Source organism: Panicum hallii, chromosome 4, assembly GCF_002211085.1.
Source record: "Panicum hallii strain FIL2 chromosome 4, PHallii_v3.1, whole genome shotgun sequence".
NCBI lineage: Eukaryota > Viridiplantae > Streptophyta > Magnoliopsida > Poales > Poaceae > Panicum > Panicum hallii.
In genome coordinates, this window is record NC_038045.1 from 8,720,271 (window position 1) to 8,741,878 (window position 21,608).

Here is a 21,608-nt window from a genome sequence, read left to right on the forward strand (position 1 = left end):
GATCCTGAGTTCGGTGGTTTATCGGGACGTTACCCGACAGACCAATGGTTTTATACCGTTTGAAGTACGAGGTAGCCCTTCGGTGAGGACTCGCGTACTTGAGTCGGTATAATTCAGGTTGGTTCTGCCACAGGCTAGGGCTCGCGGCGCGGGCGCCCGGGGTGCGGGGAAAAAGGGGAGCGCGCGCGCGGGCGGTTACGCTGGGTTGTCGTGGAGCGGGGCGGCGCGCGGGGCTGGCGGATGACGCGAGCGAGCGGGGCCGCGGCGAAAGAGAAAAGGGAAAAAGGAGCGCGGCGAAGGGGAAAGCAGGGGCGCGGCGGTTGGGCTCCCTGTCGCGGAGCGGGCGAGCGGCGACGCGGTCGGAGCGGGGCGCTGCGGGGTGGAGCAGAGCAGCAGGCGGAGCATAGTGCTGCGAGGCAGAGCGGATCAGCGGGCGGAGGGAAGCGGAAGCTTCGGTTCGCGACGGGAGAAAGGAGGAAGGGGAAAAACTGACTGGCGGGGCCCGCTCATCAGCCGTTCCGGGGGAAGGTGAAGGGCCGAGCGTGGGGGCGAGCGACGGACTGGTCTGTGGTGGCCTGGGCCGTGTGGGCCGTGCGGGTTGGGCTCACATCGCGGAAAGGGGAAAGGGGAAAAGGGGAAAACAGCGCTGGGTTGGGCCGGTGCTTGTGCGTGGGCTTCGCTGGGCCGTGCTCGTGGGAGAGAGGGAAATGGTGCTGGCTGGTTCAGGCTGTGGGCCAAAAAGGGGTTTAGGGGGAAAAGAGTTTGAATTTGAATTTGAAGGGTCCATCCAAATCCAAATTCCACACATTGGAACACACAAAATGAACATCAAACAAGAAAATCCAACAACCAATTCAAAACAAGGGAGATTGCGATTAAATCCGAAAAGACTTCAAGTAATCACACTAACATCTAATGGTCCTTAGTTTCAAGTTTAATTTACTAAGATCTCGAGGTAGAGGAAATTTAATCTTATATTTAGGTTCTAACTAAGGCACAACACAAAAAGTTTTTAAAATTCACGATTTTGCACTAATTTAACATTCCAAAAAATCCGGAATGTTACAGGAGATTTCCGTTTTTAGTAGTGTCCGTTTTGGTAATCATATAGTGCACAGTGCTACACAGATTTTTCTGGATTTTTTGGGTTCAGTTTCTGTTGGATAAGTTGTATTAAGATTTGTTTGCTAATTTGTTACAATAAGGAGCTGTCAGCAGGCTGGATCCAGAACGATGCATGTTTTTGGAAGGATGATAATTAAAAAATGTCACTCTAGGCAGATGAGACCTTCTAGAAGCTTTCAAGCAGCTTTATTTGCTAGCGACAGACAGGTCGTCGCAAACGCCAAGCAAAGCAAAAAAGCTAGTGATGATGTGAGCGGCGTATACGACCGTTGCGTTGAACTAGTACCATGCATGATACACAACCGGCACCCTGAGAGATCCTGTCAGTACTCAGCAGTGTGTACTATTGGCATCACAGCCTGCTCGCACGACACATCGGCGAGACGCCTGTGCCAGTCCATCTATCGCAAAGAAAAAAAAGAAACGGGTCTGAAATAATTCTCAATTAGCACACTGATCATAAACATTGACATTGTCTTGGCATCATCATCATCGATCTTAAATCTTGACCTTGACCATACTGCATCAGAGGAAACACCATAAGCTCAGAAGAAACCAAACATGCATCGATGGCGATCTGTTGTTTGTTTGTTCGTTTCGACCGATGCATGTGGTACCTAGAGTTTGTAGACACGAATTAACCGGACGGCGGCGCGACAGGCCATTGCTAACGCACGGCTCATCGGAGGACGTACGCCTCCGGGCAGCCTCCGGCCTCCGGCGCACGCGTCGTTCTCCCACAACCGCCTACCTGTCTCGCTGAGACTGCCCTCGTCATGGGCATGCATCGTCAGACTAGACTAGCTAGCTAGCTAGCAAGGGCCGGCCGTCCGGCCGGGGAAAAATAAAGGTGAAAGGGATCGAGATACGTCCACATGCTTGCCGGCTGAGTTCATGTCACGTGCGCACCAATGGCGGGGACGGTTGAGGCGTCGAGCCGGGCAAATGCTTTCTGGGGCTATTCACAAGCGTTCTAGAAGAGGAGGGAGCGATCAGAGACATGGATCGAGTGGCGGCTACAGGTTCCACAGGAGCGCACCGAACCCCGACGGCACGATGCCGTCCGGCTGCGGCGCCCAGAGCTGGTCGGCAGCGAGCCCGGGCACGACCAGCGGCATGTCGTCGACTTGCGCCGCAATGCCGGCGGCGTGCATCCACGCGGCCGCCGGCTCGTACCATGGGTCGGCGGCGGCGGCCGAGTCGTGGTGGACGTGGAACGACGCCGTCGTCCAGAACAGGTCGTCCGCCGCCAGGGCTTCCTCGTCGATCGATGGCAGCTCCACGATCTCCTCGAGCTCCTCGTCCGGGTCGGCCGCCACCAGCGCCTGTCCCGGGTCCGGCACCTGCTGGTGCGGCGACGGCGGCGGCTCCTGAGGCGCCGCGGGTGGCACTGCCGCGGCGGCCGCGCCCGCGACGGCGGCGGGCACGTCCATAGCGGCGGCGCGCGCGGCCGCGGCCTGCACGTCGCGCGGCGCGGCGGAGGCCGGGCGCGGCAGCGACGCCGCGATCTCCGGGAAGTTGAGCACCGCGGCGGGGCCCTTGACGACCAGCGCGGCGGCATCGTGCGCGCGGGCCGCCATCTCGGCCGTCGGGAAGGTGCCCAGCCAGATGCGGGACTTCTTGCGCGGCTCGCGGATCTCCGACACCCACTTCCCCCACGCCCGCATCCGCACGCCGCGGTAGGCCGGGCGCCGCCCGCCGCCGCCCTTCCCGCCCCTCTTCTCCACGGCGCCGCCCGGCGGCGACGCCGGGCTGCTGGTGACGTCGGAGTCCGGCATTGGCAGTACTGGCGAGTGCGTCGTGCGCGCGCAAACGCAAGTGCTGCGCACGCCTTGGTGCCGTGCCGCGAGCTAGACGGCTGAGGATGGATGGATGTTTGGATGCGAAGCGAAGGGGTGGGTTTTAGTAGTGGTTGGTGGGAGCGCGACGACGGCGACGGTTCAACGAACGGGAAGCTCCCTTCTCCTCCAGCGACGTCCCTGTCGCGGCTATCGTCGTCAGCGAACGCTCCCTCCCTCCCTCCCTCCCTCTCTCTCGCTCTCTAGATTTCTCTGTCCGCGGTGCTCTCTTTTCCGTTGCTACAGGGTGTTCCATTTCATCCATGGATCACCAGTCAATTTCTGCCGGCACAAACAAGAAGACCCGGCACGGCGCAACGGATAAATTCTCAAGCAGACCGTTGCCGTACAAGGATAAAATTGCTTGCGGGATACCACCAGACATGGCCAACAGCTAGCTTGTTGAGCCGTTGCCATTGCTGTAACTTTGTACGAGCATCATGGAATCCTACGAACATCTCCTGAGAACACAGCAATAATTTTTAAACCATATTCAGTAAGTACTCCACTCCACAGTCATATATAGTACTTAGTACAGAATGAAAGCTGATAGTGCAGTAATAACGTACTATTATCCTCATTGGATGAATATAGGGTGCATGGTAAATTCAGTGATGTGATTGGACATCTGTACTACTAATTCTAGAACTGCCCGTAACATTTGCTTTGCCAAGGCCTTCTAACGTTGAGAAAAATGAGGTCCAAAGAACAATGTACCTGAAAGTACATCTGGGCTCTGCTGCCCAGTAATTAATGACCACAGAAGCGTACAATTAGGCCTAGGTCACATTTAAATTTAAAAAATAAAATTAAAGAATTTTCACATGAAACAGTGCGATTCCGGTATGAATTCCATGCAATCCCCGCATTCCAAATGGGGCGCTAAGGGCTACAAGCTACAATCTCTATCCCAAATTATAATTTGTTTTAACTTTTCCAGATATATATATTTTACTACACCTATATGTTCACTATGTCTATTTGCTAAGTATAAAAAATCAAAACAAATTGTAATTTGGAATGGTGAAAGTAGGTTTGATGCGAGTGATCTACAGGGCTACATGCAAATTAAATGGTGATGATTCCATCGCTGTTTTCACAAACTTAATAGTAATTTGTTACCTTCGCTCATTAGCTGACGAAACTTTTGAAGATCTGATTTGACAGCCCGTTAACTGACACGATGACACTGGAAGGGATTTGTGATGGGTCACTCGACGATTGACTTATATGGCTAAGCTACGAGGGGGCCTAGACGTTGTGAATCTCTGCTAGTATCCCGGAGAATTGCCAGGCAGTTAAGACAGAGATACATAATAACTGGAAAACTCATAGGCCGGCCTATATGATAGTTGAAGATCCGTAGCTAACCCTAGTCCCTAAAATAGTTGAAGTAAAGCATGTCTTTCATGACAGCTGAAGATATAGCTAGCTACTTTGAATGTGCAGTCCAATTGATATAGAAGAATTATATTGTGATCTGCAAAATTCGTGTGTTCTAAACAGGGGCTACTACATACTTATTACGACGTAACAATGCACCGGCCAGCCTATGGTAGATCTCGACTGATCTGACGATGCCTATGTTCGTCTAACTATCTATAGGTCCAATAGTGAACTTAATAAGGAGTGTTTGAGTTTCACTTGGAGAAATTATGCATGCATCTGCACTAGGACTACTAGACATCCTAAAAAGAGCCAGCCCAAAATAAAACAACACTACTAGAAAACACGCTAAAGATCCACAAAAGTACTAGTAGGAAGATTACCCTGTACTAATTCTAGCATTAATACTGGATCATTTTCCTTCCGGTACTTTTAAAATGGATGGAAAGATCCAGGGACCTTACCACCCGGTGCTAACAGTCACATTAGTACCGGTTGGTAAGACCACCCAGTACTAATGTGCGGGCCTCTTCCTAGGTTTGATATATACTTTTTGAACAAAAATACTTTGATACCGGATGGAACCTTTACCCGGTACTAAAGATGAGCATTGGTACAGGGTGTTTTACCTAGTGATGAACTTTTAGTCTCGAATTTGTAGTACTGGTTCTACAACCGGTGCCTAAGGCCCTTTCTACCCGGTATTGAAGGCCCGTTTTCCAGTAGTGTAATACACATGTTTCAATGGTCTATAATCTCCATGTCTTTTTTCCTAGAAAGAACTATATCTTGCATTAAAAAGAAGACACAAATTACATCCGCTTTATTTATAACCTAGTCAGAATTTGGTTCTTGTGAAATCACAACAACTTTTTTGCGGGATACCTTAGACAATGAAACATACTGGCTTCAGTTCTAGGAGCTACTTCAGTGACTTGAGGACAGAAAAAATACATCATGCATGCATGGATATTTGAAGATAACGGTCCTGCAACTGTTTGCCAATCATGCATGGATGAATATTTAGCTTTAGCAATTAGAATTGTTTTTATAATGTCTTTTTATTAAACCATCTAAAGCAAAAGCCTTGCTTCCAACAAGTGCAGCAACAATAATGCAAGGTAAACAACACAAGATAAGAAATGGAACTGATGATCTGAGGAATCTGGATGTATGCAAGACACCACACTTACCTAAACCGCAACAAAAGCCTGATCTCCAAAGTTTTTGGGAGCTATATACAATCTACACGCCAACCTTTTACTTGATCGAAACTGTGATTCTACTGCAAATTTGTAGGCTTCAGAATCAAATGCCAGCATTTCTTTCAGTGATGTCGGTGTACAGACTACAGAGCATTCAAGTGTGTGTTAATGTATGTTCCTCGCATAGATGACAGCCAACGTTTCCTTCATCGTCGATCTGCAACGCATCTCTCGATCACTCCTAGTCGATACCCTAATGCGTACGAATTTGCTGCCACGCTTTGTGCACACACCTAAAATGTGTCTCACTATAAACTCATCACGTGTATATATCATCTCTCTGTGAAGTTAGGGTCACCATTGGAAACACTGTTTCCTACTAAGTCCTGATAGACTAGTAGTTATATAGAAGCACATGCTTTGGGATGGTAATAATAATCCCACGTTCAGACAGCTCGGCCTAAACGCGATAGCCCTCTGTCGGCACCTCGGTTGCACATCGCCATCGCCACAGTACTTCCACTCTTTGCACAAGATAACCTCTCATCATATCATTAGCCCTGATCGCCGAGGCCTGTCGATCGATAAAGCCGGGGCCGGGCACTTATCTTATGCGATCAATAATCACGTACCAGTAAATAATAAATAGCTCATTTTTTCCGAAAAAATAAATAGCTCATTTGTAGCAGTGACAGTACGTCCTTGAGATTCCGATCGACGATCGTTATGATTAATCCGACGAAATTTTGATTATAAAGCGCGCAGCATGATTGATCTCACCCTGTTATCTCCTAGCAGCTTCTCTGCGGTATCAAGCCACTGCATTTTTTTTCCTTTTTCTTCTTCTTGTTGTTGACTGCATCCAGGTGTGACCGTGCAATAAGCTCGCTAGAGCTTGCCCTCTCGATCGACTGGCCGCGGCCACTGTGGCTGTGGGGGCTGTACGTGTGCGTGCATGCATAGGTGTGTCGTCAGGAGCTAGCTGTCCTGTGCAGGAACAGGAACAAGTCTGTCTGGCTGTCCTAGGCTGCATTCCATCTCGTCGCAAGACGACGTGCACATCGATGGCTCTGTCGATCTATGGATCACACGTACGGCCACACCTCTAGCCGATCAAATTTTTTTTCGATCATTGCGTGTGCATCCATTGCTTTATCGGAGTCGGAGGATGGCTTTTTATTATTTGATTCGGACATGACTTCACGCACGTAGGGACCAAGGGACGGAGGGGGACATGCATGGGGGCGATAGATCGATCGACCTCGCCACAGTGTTGACCGTCCTCAACTGTCTCCATAAACGTTTGTCTCTTTTTCACCTCAGCTAGGTCACTGTTTGTGTTCTAGTACCATGCTACTAATTTAACGAAGCTAGCTGTCGTCTGATGAGCTGAAACTACTGACTGTGCCTAAATTTGGCCAAGCTATATGTACATGTGTACAAAAGACAACAATGGTCGTGCAAGATTTTGGGTACAGTAAAAAACAATCGAAGCGGACACTAGTAAAAATCCATGGACACTAGCTATTAAGACGCCGACTACGTTTTCCTGCATCGCGGCTTTTCTTTTTAATGGAAATCACGGCTTTTTTTAACAGATCGAGAGAACACACATATATATATACTAGTAGCACGTGCACAGCCAATGAAGTGAGCATTCGTCCCTAGTGTTAGTACCGGCTGCATTTTGAATAGGCATTTAGTACCGGGCTAAAAGAGCAGCCGGTACTAAAGTGCGCCACCGACGCAACGGCTAGTGCCACTTTAGTACCGGCTGGAGGCTCGAGCCGGTACTAAATGGAGAGATCTAGTAACGGCTTGAGCCACCAGCCAGTACTAACATACCTTCGTCTATATATCAGCATATTTCTTCCTCCCCGAGCCCGAGCCATTCATTTGGAGCTCGGGCTTCTTCATCCCCATGGTGTTTGTCACACCCGGTTTAGAAAAAGTAACCAAATCCATCACATATGTGTGCTAGGATCAAGTTCCGCACATATAGCAGACGTCACAAGTGTATACCCGAAACAATGCATTAACGAAATAGAGTATAATAGTACTTTATTACATGACTGATGGTCTTAATCTTAAGCGAATAAATAAACGTTGATAACTAGCAGCGGACTTCAACTTCACAGGCAGATGACTAGGGGATATACGCCTAGTATTCTTCGAAATCTTTAGGGAACTCCGGACAATTATCTTGTTCTGAGCAGCATTGGTTTTAATAAAGCAAGCGTGAGTACACCTATGATTGGTACTCAGCAAGTAGAGTAAATTATATGACATGTAAGGGTATAATCAAGAAAAAACTGACATGGTTTGACTGCGATAAGTATTTTTAGTTGGTCAAGCTTTATTAAGTGAGCATTAACTAAATGTAAGTATATGCCAATCCTTTAAATAAATAAAAGAGATAAGATAACAACAATATAAATAAATAAGAAACATCGATTTAGATCATCTTTAAGTTCAATTATCATGTGAGTGTTCAATCCGCTCTTAACCATGAGCACGGCTAATATATCAGTTTTCACTTTGCAGAGGTTGTACACTTTACCCACAATTCGTGTTTCCCTTGATGCCCAGGTTTGCAAGGCCCTTAAACATTTTCAACGTGAGTGGTAGGGATTCACTACGAGCCCTTTTACAAAGATTACTGAACTTGCAATGGTCCGCTAAGATTTCAGGCCGCATTGGTCATAACCCTCCCTAACGAGGCGGTATCTTAGCCAAGGACCATACACAAAGCCTCCAAGAGGACCGAGCTATACCCCGTCAACGCACTCCCCTCTTGCCCTTTCGGTAAGACCATTACAAGCTAAAGTTTCTAATTAATTAGCCAAGACTAGAGCCATGTAGTATTGTGGTTGCACTATTTTTCTGGGTGGTTCTCCATATTCCGATTAATGCAATGATCTTAATTTGTCACCAATAAAAGTATTTCAGAACATGAGTAAACCAGTGTAGCATGGATTTCAGGTTATCCAACCAAAGTCTAAGTAAAAGCAACTAGCATAGCTACAACATAATTATAATAACCCCAGGTTTAATTAAGGAAGTTTAAAAGAAACTAGGCACATCCTTAGCTTGGGATCCATCATATTCTAGACACATGCATGCAGATAAAGTAAATATGTGTATTTATAATATTATTAGGACTGGAATATGATCAAGGACTACTTGCCTTTATCAAGGAGCTGCCGCTACTCGGGAACGTCTTCAAAGCTCGGCTCTTGCGGACCCTCAAACTGTGCACCGTCTATCGTACCACACAATACATACAAGCAAATAAATACAATAAATAAGAAATAATATACCAAACAGTATAAATAGAGCAAAATAATATTATAAAGCTACTGTATATGTCGCAAGGGTCGCGTGAGCGCAAGAATCGATGAAAGCGGAGTTAAAACGGAGAAGTTATGGCTAAAACATGATTCTAGGGGCCTATTTGTAGAAGATTTGAAACTAGAAGGGCTCAGACCAAAGAAATCGAGGGGTAGATCATAACTAAACCTTAGATCTAGAGTCTAGATCGTAAAATAGAAAGATTTAGGACGGCGGGTTCTATTTTTAGAAAAGACAGGAGACTAAATAAAAGAAAAAGGATCTATTCGTGAATACTTTTGAACTATCGTGGACTGCTGGTTGATTTCTATGAAACTCAAGGGCTAAAGCGTAAAACTACCCCGAGTTGACCGGTATCTGGTTCTATTGACTCGGGTTAGATCTAATCTAACCCGTTGGATCGGGATCTAACGGCGGGGAACAGCTGGCGGCGCGGGGGCGGCGGTGCTAAGCGCCGGCAGCGAGGAGGTGTGGCGGCGAGTGGCGGCGCTTCGCCAGGGTAACGCGTAAACGCGTTCTCGGCCTCGGTTTTAAACGTGGTTTGCACTGGGAGGTTACGGGCGGTACGAGGAATCCATCTAGAGGCTTAGGAGGCAGCGGAAGCGGCCGAAGACGGCGGCCGGCGGTGAGGGGCGGCTCGGGAACGACGGCGAGCAATCTATGAGCAAGGAAAGGCGGGAAAGAGGGAGAGAAATGGCGGGCGAGCATCCTCACCGCAACGCGAAGCTCCTGGAGTGCTTGCTCGACGGCGGGGAGCGGCGGAGCGGCGGCGCGGCGAGCGGCCGGAGCACGGCAATGGCGGCGGCGGAAGAGCTTGGTGCTTTAGGGTTTCTCGGGCGGGAGGCGGCTGCGGCTTGGGGGAAAAGCTAGGGCACAAGCGGTCGCTTAAATAGGGCGGCCGGGCACCTAGGTGTGCGGGCCCGAGCTCCACGCGGCAGGCGTCCGCGCCGGAGGTTGGGGACGACCCTGACGGGCGGGCCCTGCCTGTCAGCGAGAGAAGGAGGGAGAGGAGACAGGCTGCGCAGAGAGACTGGGCTGGGGAAACTGGGCCACGCGCGGGGAAAAAGAAGGGATGGCCAGTGGTTTGCTGGGCTGTGTAGTGAAGAAAGGAAACGAGGAAAAGTTGGGCCGGCTGGGCTGGGCTGCAAGGGAAAAAGGAGAGGAAAAAGAAAAAGAGAAAGTGGGCCGGGCCCAATTAGAAAAAGAGAGAGAGAAAGAATTGTATTCAAATGCATTTGAATTTGAATTTAAAATATAAATTCAAATGGAAGGCAAACAATAAAACAATGCAATGGGGCACGAAATGCACAAAACCTATAGTTTTTTATATTTCTTTTTATGATTTAGTAAATTGCTATTAATTCCCGATAAATGCTCTAAAATAAAAAATTATGAATGAAAACCTTATGGATCCTAAGAGAATTCTAGTTAAATTTATTTAAATTTCTAATTTGAAAATTAGGGTGTTACAGTGTTTTAGAGACGAGATGCTGCCCATTTTTCTTAAGATTGGTGGTGATTTCACGCATCCAAGTTCTTAAAAGGTTAGCAACTTCATTCTCTCATATTTGGTGGTCTTTATGCTTCGTTTCATGCTTTATTCTTAGAGAAATTTGTTATTATTAGAAAAAGTGAGAATGAGCATGATATTTTTGATATTCACACATTCATTTGAGATATATAGCTAGAAGTGATGACTAGAATTTGAATGTGGTTAGCTTGCATGTGGGAAATGTAGAGTGATTTTTTCAATTAATTTCAAGTGATATGTGTGTATATATCATTATGCTAATATTTGTTTTAAATTAATTTCAAGTGACACGTGTATTTCCAAGGACAGCCATTATTGTTATGCTTTGAAGCTAGTGAAATATATAATTAGTGAATGTGAAATATCTAATTTTTTAAAGTAAAAAATTGTATATACTTGGAATTTATTTTGTATTATGAAGGAATTATTTTGACACTTTAATGATGTATTTATTCAGGCTCGTGTTGAAACCATCGAGATGTAAAAAAAAAAATCTTTGTTTCGGAACATGTATGTGTTTTTAACCTTTACCATACGGTGATAACATTGTCATTCGGAGCCAACATAATATTCGCGATATGGTGCGGTGTAAGGACGTGATGATGGAGTACGGTCTTGGTCCCAATGAAGAAATCCTCACCTTTCAGCGAGGTGAGGATGCCACACATTTGGGCCAAAACCGTACTCTTTTATCACGTTCTTGTACCGCACCGTGTCGCGGATATCAATGTTGGTCGCAAATGGCAATGTCATCACCGTAGGGTCAAGGTTAATGATAGATACATGTTCCTAAACAAAGATTTATTTTCTTCTCCATGGTTTTTGCATATAGAGCCTAAATAAATATGTTGAACCTTAATTGCATCCTATATGCTGTGGGATGATGAGTGTTCGCCTCAAACTGGTGTCAAAATAATTTAGGGTTTAGAAATATGAAATGTCGAGTTGAATGTGAATGCAAAGATGTAATTTGAATATAGCCAGTGAGTATGAGCATATTTTCATTGTAATTCTAAGAATTTATTCTGTTATTTACATTTATTTGATAAGTGTAGTGAAATTTGCTTTTGAAAATACTGTAGTTTAGCGCTTCACCCAACATGATGAGTAATTAATGTTTAATCTATAGAAATAGCTTTGCAACATGATGCATTGGAGCGCCGTGCTTTTGCTCGGGTGTCGGTACGCAATTATTTGAGGTGCACCGGCCATTCCTTTGAGTTCCGCCCTTAAGAGCGTTTTGGACTTGTTAGCGGTTGTATTCGTCGTTGGATTAAGAAAGCATTTGATTGCCTCGCCTATGTAATGCAAGGCGCAAAGTTGAGCATAAATTAGATGTCGAATTGCATGGTACGGATGATGATCGCGAATTGATGGCTCGACGTAATGCAAGGCGCGAAGCGTCGGTGATAGCACAAATTGACCATTCGGTGTCGAGAGTTCACGTGGTTTACGAGGCACAGTCAATAGGTTTCATGAGTAGTTTGCATTAGCATGTAGCTTATTCGGAATTTTGGATCTTTTAATTAATCATGTTGTGCAATTGATAATATGTATGATAACGTAGACCTTTTAATTAGTCATAGTGTGTGATGGTTATTTGGATTTTTAATAATGGACCTCTTAATTTATTATTCATGTTGTGTGATGGAGATTTCAAACCATTTAATTATTCATGTTACTGTAATAGTTAAAAATGTGCATCCTTGATTATAATCCCTTATTAAAATTAGTGTGACTGGTGCACCATGGCATGGATAATATGATTGCAGATGGACCGACATTGGATGTATGGTGACCGGTGCACCATGGCATGGATTAATAGCCTAACATATTTTCTCGATGCGGCTGAGGCCTATAGGTCATCGAAAGGTTTCATGTGCTGTCCATGCCGCATTTGCAGAAATAACAAGGACTTCTCTAGAAGAAGCACTCTACACGTCCACCTTATTGAAAGGGGTTTCATGGATAACTATACTCTTTGGACCAAGCACGGTGAACCTGGAGTTCTGATGGAAGATGATGAAGATGCTGATGATGATAAGAACATTCCAGACTTAGCTCACTTGTTTGAAGCGGGTGCCTTTGATGATGAACCAATAGACGAGGCTGAAGAAAATGCCGTAGAAGAGCAACCACATGACGAACTAGGTCAGGTGTTGCTAGATGCATAGAAAGACAGTGAAACTGTGAAGGAGTCAAAGAAGTTTGAGAAGATGTTGGAGGATCACTAAAAGTTGTTGTATCCAGATTGCAAACAGGGTCACGCAAAGTTGGGTATCACATTGGAATTGCTGCAGTTGAAGGTAGCAAATGGTATTACCGATAAGGGATTTGAGGAGCTACTAGGAATCATAAAGAACATGCTTCCCGAGGGTAACGAACTGCCCTCGACAACATATGAAGCAAAAAAGATTGTTTGCCCTCTTGGATTGGACGTACAGAAGATTCACAGTTGTCCTAATGATTGTATTCTCCATCGTGGCGACGAATATGAGAAATTGGATGTTTGTCCTATTTGTGGCGCAAAGCAATATAAGATTGGGAAAAATGATACTGGTGATGTCGACGGGGAGCCTGCCAAGAAAAAAAATACCCGCTAAGGTTATGTGGTATTTCCCTATAACACCACACTTGAAGCGCTTGTTCAGAAATAGGGCACACGCTAAGTTGATGCGGTGGTACAAAGAAGAGCGTAAGCAGGATCAGATGCTGAGACACCCCACAGATGGGTTGCAGTTGAGAAACATGGATATTGAATTCCCAGATTTTGATAACGATGCAAGGAATATATGGTTTGGTTTAAGTATGGATGGAATGAATCCATTCGGCGAGTGGGGTAGCAGTCACAGTACATGGCTTGTGACTCTACATATGTTCAACCTTCCTTCCTAGCTATGCATGAAGCGGAAGTACATCATGATGCCAGTGCTTATCCAAGGCACAAAACAACCTGGCAACAATACTGACATGTACCTAAGACTGTTGGTTGATGAACTTTTACTGTTGTGGAAGGAAGAAGGTGCACGTGTGTGGGATGAGTACAAACAGGAGACTTTCAACCTCCGAGCATTGCTTTTCGTAACCATCAATGATTGGCCTGCACTTGGTAACCTGTCGGAATAGTCGAACAAGGGATACCAGGCCTGCACCCACTGTCGAAGAAACCGACAACTTTTATTTGAAAAATTGTCGGACGGTTGTGTATATGGGCCATTGTTGATTTCTTCCCCTCAATCACCCCTTAAGAGGGAAAGGGAAACACTTTAAGGGGAACCAGAAACTCATGCTAAGCCTATATTCCATGACGGAAAGCATGTTTTCTCGATGATAAAGGATGTGCATGTAGTGTTTGGAAACTGTCGTGGCAGCCAACAAGTTCTGAAGGATGAAAACGGACATGCACCAATGTGGAAAAAGAAGTCTATATTGTCAGTGCTATCTTATTGGAAAGTATTAGAGGTCCGCAACACAATTGACGTGATGCACCTGATGAAGAATCTTTACGTGAACCTGCTCGGTTTTCTGGGTACGTATGGGAAGGCAAAACATACAATCAAAGCAAGGCGTGACCTGAAAGAAATGAAACAACGAGAAGATCTACATCCTAAAAAGAGAGACAATGGACAACGCTACTTGCATCCTGCTAGATACACTCTTAGCACAGAGAAGAAGGAAAGCATGTTTGATTGCTTGAACAGTATAAGGTACCGTCCGGATACTCCCTCGAATATACAAGGAAGAATAAATATAAAAGAGAAGAAGTTCACAAACTTAAAGTCTCATGACTATCACATCTTGATGACACAATTGCTTCCGGTTGCACTTAGGGATATTCTACCGGGGAATGTAAGATTGGTGATCGTGAAGCTATGTGCCTTCCTCAATAAAATTTCGCAGAAGGCACTCGATCCAATAAGCTCATAAAGCTACAGAATAATATGGTCCAATGTCTTGTCAGTTTTGAGATGGTGTTTCCACCTTCATTCTTTAATATTATGATACAACTCCTCGTTCACATTGTGAAAAAGATAAAATTCTGGGCCCTGTATTCCTACACAATATGTTCCCTTTCTAGAGGTACATGGCAGTCCTAAAGAAGTACGTTCGCAATCGTTCTCATCCAGAAGGATGTATCAACAAGGGCTATGCAACAGAGGAGGTCATTAAGTTTTGTGTTGACTTTATTGATGATCTCAGTCAGATTGGGGTCCCCATGTCACACCGTGAAGGGAGATTGAAGGGAAAGGGCTCACTAGGAAAGAAATCTAATATGCATATCCCTAACAACGAAATCTGCAAAGCAAACTTTACCGTTCTACAGAATTCATCCCTGGTGGCTCCATATATGGAGGAGCACATGAATATTGTACGGTCTGAAAACCCGGGCAAGTCTAAGACCTTGATCATACGTCATCACATAGATACCTTTGATGTTTGGCTCAGAATGAAAATTCATGGGTGATGGCACGACTGATGAACAACTTCAATGGTTGGCTAGGGGACCATCAATCACAATCATGCAATACCAAGGGTACGAGATAAATGGGTATACATTTTACACCAGAGCCCAAGATGAAAAGAGCACGAAATAAAATAGTGATGTGCGTATAGATGCAATAGGCAATGATGGTAAAAAGGACAGCTACTATGGTGTCATAGAGGAGACATGAAAACTAGACTATGGACCTTTAAAAATTCCTTTGTTTCGGTGCCAATGGGTGAATCGAGCTGGAGGAGGCGTGATGACAAACCGTTATGGGATGACAATAGTGGACTTCGAAAAGATTGGATATAAAGAAGAACCATTCATCCTAGCCAAGGATGTGACACAAGTGTTCTATGTGAAGGACATGTCAAGCAAATCCAAGAACGATAAGCCAAAACGCCACATAGTTCTTCCAGGAAAAAAGATCATTGGAGTTGAGGACATTTCGGACAAGTCAAAAGATTTTGATCAGTTTGATAACATTCCTCCATTCTTAGTCAATGTTGACCCTAGCATCCTGTTATCCAAAGAGGACGCTCCTTACTTACACCGTGATCACAACCAAGGGACCTTCGTCAAATGGAAGATTCTCAATGTTCCATTAAATAATGATGAGTAGTTTTGTCTAACCGTTATGTTCTATTTGGTGATTTATCTAATGTTTGTTGTCGTATCTTTCGAATAACGATACTGTTCGAACAATGTGGTCAAAATGTTATATATTTGCATTTTTTGAACCTATATTTAGTTTATTAAACAAAAAAAATATTTAAAACACTTATAAAAGGCAATTTGGAATCAATATGTTGAATTAAGTGCATCGAACTATATGTCATGTGACCAAGTGATGTAAACTATACAATACTATAATTTTGCATGATCAAAATATTATATATTTGTATTTTTGTGCGTTTAGTTAATTTATTATACATAAAAGATATCTAAAACACCTATAATGCAAGATATAAAAGAAATTGGAATTTGGCTCTTTAATATCAGGCCGAGGCATCACCCGGTACTAAATTGCCTCCACCAAATTTTCCCACCGGTGGAGGCAGTTTAGTACCCGTACCGCCCAAGGCATTGCCCGGTACTAAACTACAAAGTTTAGCACCGGGCCATGGCTGTGGCAGGTCCTAAACAGCGACTGCGCTAGTTTAGTACTGAGCACAGCCACGACCTGGTCCTAAACGGGCTGCCCTATATAGCGCATAGGACTTATCGACGCCAAATTCCCTCTTGTCTCCATCGTTGACCGCCGCTCCACGTCGGTCCACCTCCCAACCCACCGCGCCTCCACGCCATCGCTCTGTCGTTGCAGGGCCTCCACTCCGCGCGCCGCCGTCGCCGCCTCATCTACTGGCCCGGCGCTGCGCGCGCGCCGCACCTCGTCCCGTCTCGTCCTCGTCAAGGCCGGGCCCCACCATGGCCTGACCTCTCCACCGTGCGCTACCCTGCCTTGGGCCCGGCCTCCGTGCCGCCGTGCCCCAGCCCTCACAGCTAACCTCCGAATGCATCAAGCTGCGCTACCACACTCCACACGCGCCCGCCGCTGCCGGCGGCCTCCACGCGCGGCCGCCGCCTCCACGCCCTTAGTCGCCGATCTGCACCGGCCAGCTCGCCCACCGCGCCCTCGGCCGCCCCTGCGCGTGCCGTCGCATCCCTGTGCCCCCGTAACGTAAGCCCCACGCTGACGTCATCACTAGAATGTGCTGATGTCAGCCTTTTATTTAGTTTTTTTAAAAAAATTTGTATCGTGTGGTAGAAAATTGTACAAAATTATAGAAATTTGTAGAAAATGGTAGAATATTGTAGAAAAATGTATTTATTGTAGAATATTGTAGTAGAAGGTGAAAAATATAGGGAATAGTAGAAAATGATAGAAATTTTTAGAATATTATATAAAATGGTAGAAAATTATAGAATAGTGTAGAATATTGTAGAAGAAGGTGAAAAATTGTAAGGAATAGTAGAAAATTGTAGAAAATTATATGTGATGTAAATTTGTTGCGGTACAACTACATGTATTTATTGTAGAAAATTATTGAATATTGTAGAATATTATAGACATTGCATATTTTGCTCGCACAGGAATCGAAAGAGTCCTAGTGATGACGACGACGAGTTCCTTTATAATATAATTCATGAAGGTACTGATCACCCACCGTCCCTCGAAGATGATGCACCCGAGGATGACGGAAGCCAATATCTCAATGATACTGGCGATGGCGATGATGAGCAGATGGAAATTGCTCAGGAAGAGATTCAAGTCGAGGTATATGAAATTCATGAAGAAGATGGCTATTGCTTTCCAGACGTTCAAGAAAAACTTGAACAAAGACTACGTCAAAAAGGGCCTCACGCCAGACTTTGAGAATAACTACAAGAAGCAACGCCCTTTTTGGGATGAATTCATATAGTACAAGTTGTCTGAGGACAACAAGGAGCAAACAAGATGGAAAAAAGACAATGCGAGCAAGAAGAAGCACTTCCACTGCCTTGGCCAAGGAGGTTATTCTTCGGCGATTCCGAAATGGTAGAAGATGGAAGAAGACCTAATGGTAAGAGGAATCATACCGGTGACTTTCAATTGGCCATTGCGAGCAAAGTATTTCTTCTATGCTTATGGAGGCACACTAAACATGGAAGATGGAATGTTCGTGACTACCAATCGAATAGGAAAGCGGCCGACAGGCTCGATACCATACTAAAGGCCATTGCCGAAGGCTCTTTGAAGCCTGACAGAGAGAAAGACGAGCTGGCACACGCTCTTGGGACACCAGAACACACAAGACGTGTCTGAGGCATGGGCGTAGTTCCATGGAAGCATGGCTTCAGTGCAAATATCGACACTTATTGAAGCCGATGCAGAAGGAAGGCTGAACAGGAAGAGAAGATGCATGTCCTAGAAGAATGAGTAGCTTGATTGAATGTGCAATGGCAGCTAGCCAATGACTACATGAAGCTCCGTCAGCTCCTAATATGGAGAGCAGCCCCGGATCTCAACACCGTAGCAGCGTCGCTTCCACGGAGCTTCCGGCTGGCGGAGACCGAACTGAAATGGTTGTGGACAACCAACAACGTTACCCCATGGATGACATCACCTTGAGGACCCCCTGCGAGGAGCTTCTTTATCAGCAGAGGAAAAAAGATCAAATTAGTGGCTCACAGTATTGCCGAAGTATCTATCCAGGGCGGGATAATTCATGGCGTGTCGATTCCTAAAGGATATGCTAGAGTCATGGTTGACCGGGTCGAGAAAGGATGGGAAGACCTCGACCTTGAGATCCCTGGAGGCGATGTAGAAGAGGAACTACAACATGTGGTCCACACTTAGATCTGTTGGAACAATCGCTACATAAGATTTCCGCAAGGAACTACAAATCTTGCGGCATCAGCTCAGAGCCCAAGGCCAAGATCGTCAACACCAACACCCAGCATGGGCCCGCCATCACCACACGCACAAAGGGACCCCAGCATGGGTCCGCCGTCACCACCCGCACAAAGGGACCCCAACATGGATCCGCAGATACCACCCACTCCAAGGGACCCCAGCATGAGTCCGCCGCCACCTCCTAAGGCGAAGAAGAACCCAGCTAAGAAAAAAGAGAAGCCTCCACCTCCGAAGTTAGCATACGAAATGACTCAGGAGGAATTGAATAAGCATGTGAGAAAGGAGGTTCGAGAACAATTTGCGCCAAGGAAGCCTGAGCCGAAGCAACTAGTGGATCCAGCCGAGCAGAAGTTCTTCGTAACCATATGCCAACCAAGGGAGAAAGAAACACTATCGGACTATGACCACTCAATCACAAAGTCTTATAAGAAGAAGAGTAATCATCGGGGAAAAAATGTTCCCCAGCTTAGAGAACAACCCCAACAATCGATGCCTCCACTCCAAGTGCTTCCAAAAGAGGATGAAGCTATGGCCGAGTTTGTGGCGGAAACGAAACTCATAAAAGCTCAACTCCGAGGGGAGGTTCCAATCCCGATTCACTCAAGGGTAGGAAGAAAACCAAACCATTTGTAATGGGGAACCTCTTATGTGGCCTGAGTTGCTGAACATGCTACCAACGAGAATGCATGGGTTGCATGAATGGTACATGAGAGCCACTGCAGGTGGAGATGTAATGTTCACAACTCGGGTTAAAGATAGTGATTTACATTGGGGGCTAGCTGACATATGGATCGAGTTTGTGAGTCTTTGGTTTCTATACCATGAAGACGCCCTGGACAAGTCCCCCGTTAGTGTATTTCTTATGTAAGTGTTTCCTCTCATTTCTATATTATAGGTCAACTACTTATGTGCTTTCTCATCCCATCTTTTTTTTTGTATCATGCAGGATGAAGGTGAAAGAATGCCGAAGAAAGGTGTACTACCACATCGGCTTCATGGGCTCGGATGTTATAAACGAGAATAGTGTAAACAGATGGCCAAATCAGACTGAGAACAATGTATTCAGGCCCTTGGATAGGCAGCATACTTGTACATTCATTCTGTTGCCGTACAACTTCAAGTGAGTACTTCGATTCTATTTTTATCTCTTCAATTTGATAATAAGTATATCCAGCATTTAATCTGCATATATGTATCAACAGCTATCATTGGATCTTGCTCAGTATCGAGATTGATCGAGCCCGAGTTGTGGTGTTCGACCGGAAGAGGACGCCAATAACATAATATCAAAACTTCATAGACATCCTTCAGAAGGCATGTGCTCGCTTCATCAAAAAGCACATAGGAGTCATAGACACCCCGTGTGATCTTTATATCAAGATAGACTTTCCGGTATGAATACAATTCGCACATCTAGTGTCATTTCTTTAAACACCATGAATATTTCATAACCTATCTATATATAGTGTATGAGACAAGCGGAAGGAAACAACTTATGTGGCTATTAAGTATGTGAGTGGATCCACAAGTTTACCGCCTTATAGAAAATGACGCAAAAAGACTGCGATGTATGTATCAAATTAATAACAATTTCTTGCATTTAATTACGCACATGTATGAATTTTAAATAATGATGTTTGCATGTGACAGCTTTTGAAAATGAAAAAAGACCTCATTGAACCGGAAAGATTCAGGGCAATTCAAGAATCATTTTGTGGATTCCTGACGGATGAGGTGATAAATTCTGCCGGTAAATTTTATGCCAATCATAGGATAAGCGTGGGTCAATTGGATGAAAACAAGGCAGATGATGACCATGAGTGATATTTAAAATACTTGTAATGAAACAACTTATGCAGCTACTTGTAATATTTGATACCAAGTGTAATATTTAAAGTGTATATAAACTGTATATATAATTAATATATATAGTTTTTGCTATGCGAGATATGAATTCGAATATGAATGCTATCTATACGCAGACGGATACGGATAGAATATAAATTAAAACTTAAAAGAAAAGGGAAAGAAAAAATAAGCAAACAATAAAAAAATAAACTTAGTACTGGCTGGTAACACCAATCGGTACTAAACTGCCGCCCCAACCGCTCTGCGTGGCGAGCAGTTTAGTAGGCATTTAGGGCCAGTTTGGTAGAGCTCCAACTGATCCTGATTCTTTGTGGGAGCTGATTCTCTAAGAGAAGTGATTCTGTGGCTGAAGGTGATTCTCTTTGATTCTCTAACATAAACTCTTAAAATCAGGATGGAGAATCACTCCACAGAATCAGAAGAAGCTACTTTTTTTAGCTCCCAGCCTCTTAGTTCATTTCAGAGAATCACTCCACAGAATCAGTAGAGAATCACTTCTCTCTGAAAAACTGTTTGGCAGAACTCTTGCTGGATTCAGCAGAGAATCAGCTTGGGAGCTCTGCCAAACTGGGCCCTTAGTATCGGGTATTGGATCCGGTATTTAAATGCATGCCACTTTAGTACCACTCAGGCTATACTGTACCCGGGGTTCCCTCGGTGCTGATGCTTGGATCTGCAGCTATGGTAATTTTGGTTCCTGGGTTGAGATTATAGAAGAAGCAGCAGGCTGTCGACGCTCCTAAACCTGATCCTGCTGGGCAACAGGGAAGAAGACATGTCATATCAAGAAAGAGATCGAGAACGAGTGCCACGCACGCACGGTTCGCGTGCATGCATGCATTTGGACGCATCCGCGACGCGTCAGGGTAGGGGCACGACACCCCAAGCTGATTAAAAAGCCCCAGCTAATCGATCTTTCAGGATGTCTGAGTACGTGTTTGATCAATTTTGCATGCATGATCACCAGACTAATCACACCACGCGTAGTGGACAAGCAACGCGACAAAGGAAGGAGAAAACCTCTGCAGGCGTCTGGTAGCTAGATCGAGGCGTGCGCATGCATGGCCTGTTTGGTTCCGATTGACCACGTGACGCGCGTGTGGAATGAAATGCAATGCAATGCAAGTAACCCATCCGAGTCTTGATCAACCGTCGACCGGCCGGGCGGCACTCACTGGCACGAAAGCCCACGACATGACCATAATCCACTCGAGTTGCTTGCAGAAAATTAAGCATGAACACGTTAATTGCTTGGTGATGATCGAGCCTCTCGATCGACCCATCGACCAATGGTCATGGGACAGGCACTGTACTGGCCGGCACCGGCAACCAGTCAAGACTGATGAGGAGAAGGTCGAAGAGGCAGCTGGCCAGGGCCCTGGGGCTTTAATTTTCATCCCTTGGCCCAGCAGCTCGACGA

General features: G+C 45.3%; 1 protein-coding gene across 1 annotated transcript; it reads right to left on the bottom strand.

The window, feature by feature from the left end:
- Positions 1-2,141: 2,141 nt before the first annotated feature.
- LOC112890316 (ethylene-responsive transcription factor ERF038-like) lies at positions 2,142-2,903 on the bottom strand. Its single transcript, XM_025957226.1, has one exon. It carries the CDS (start codon positions 2,901-2,903, stop codon positions 2,142-2,144), a length of 762 nt encoding a protein of 253 aa, XP_025813011.1.
- Positions 2,904-21,608: the final 18,705 nt, after the last annotated feature.

Bases quoted from the DNA above. Each gene is read 5' to 3' on its own strand.
- LOC112890316 (XM_025957226.1), bottom strand. From the start codon at position 2,903: ATGCCGGACTCCGACGTCACCAGCAGCCCGGCGTCGCCGCCGGGCGGC.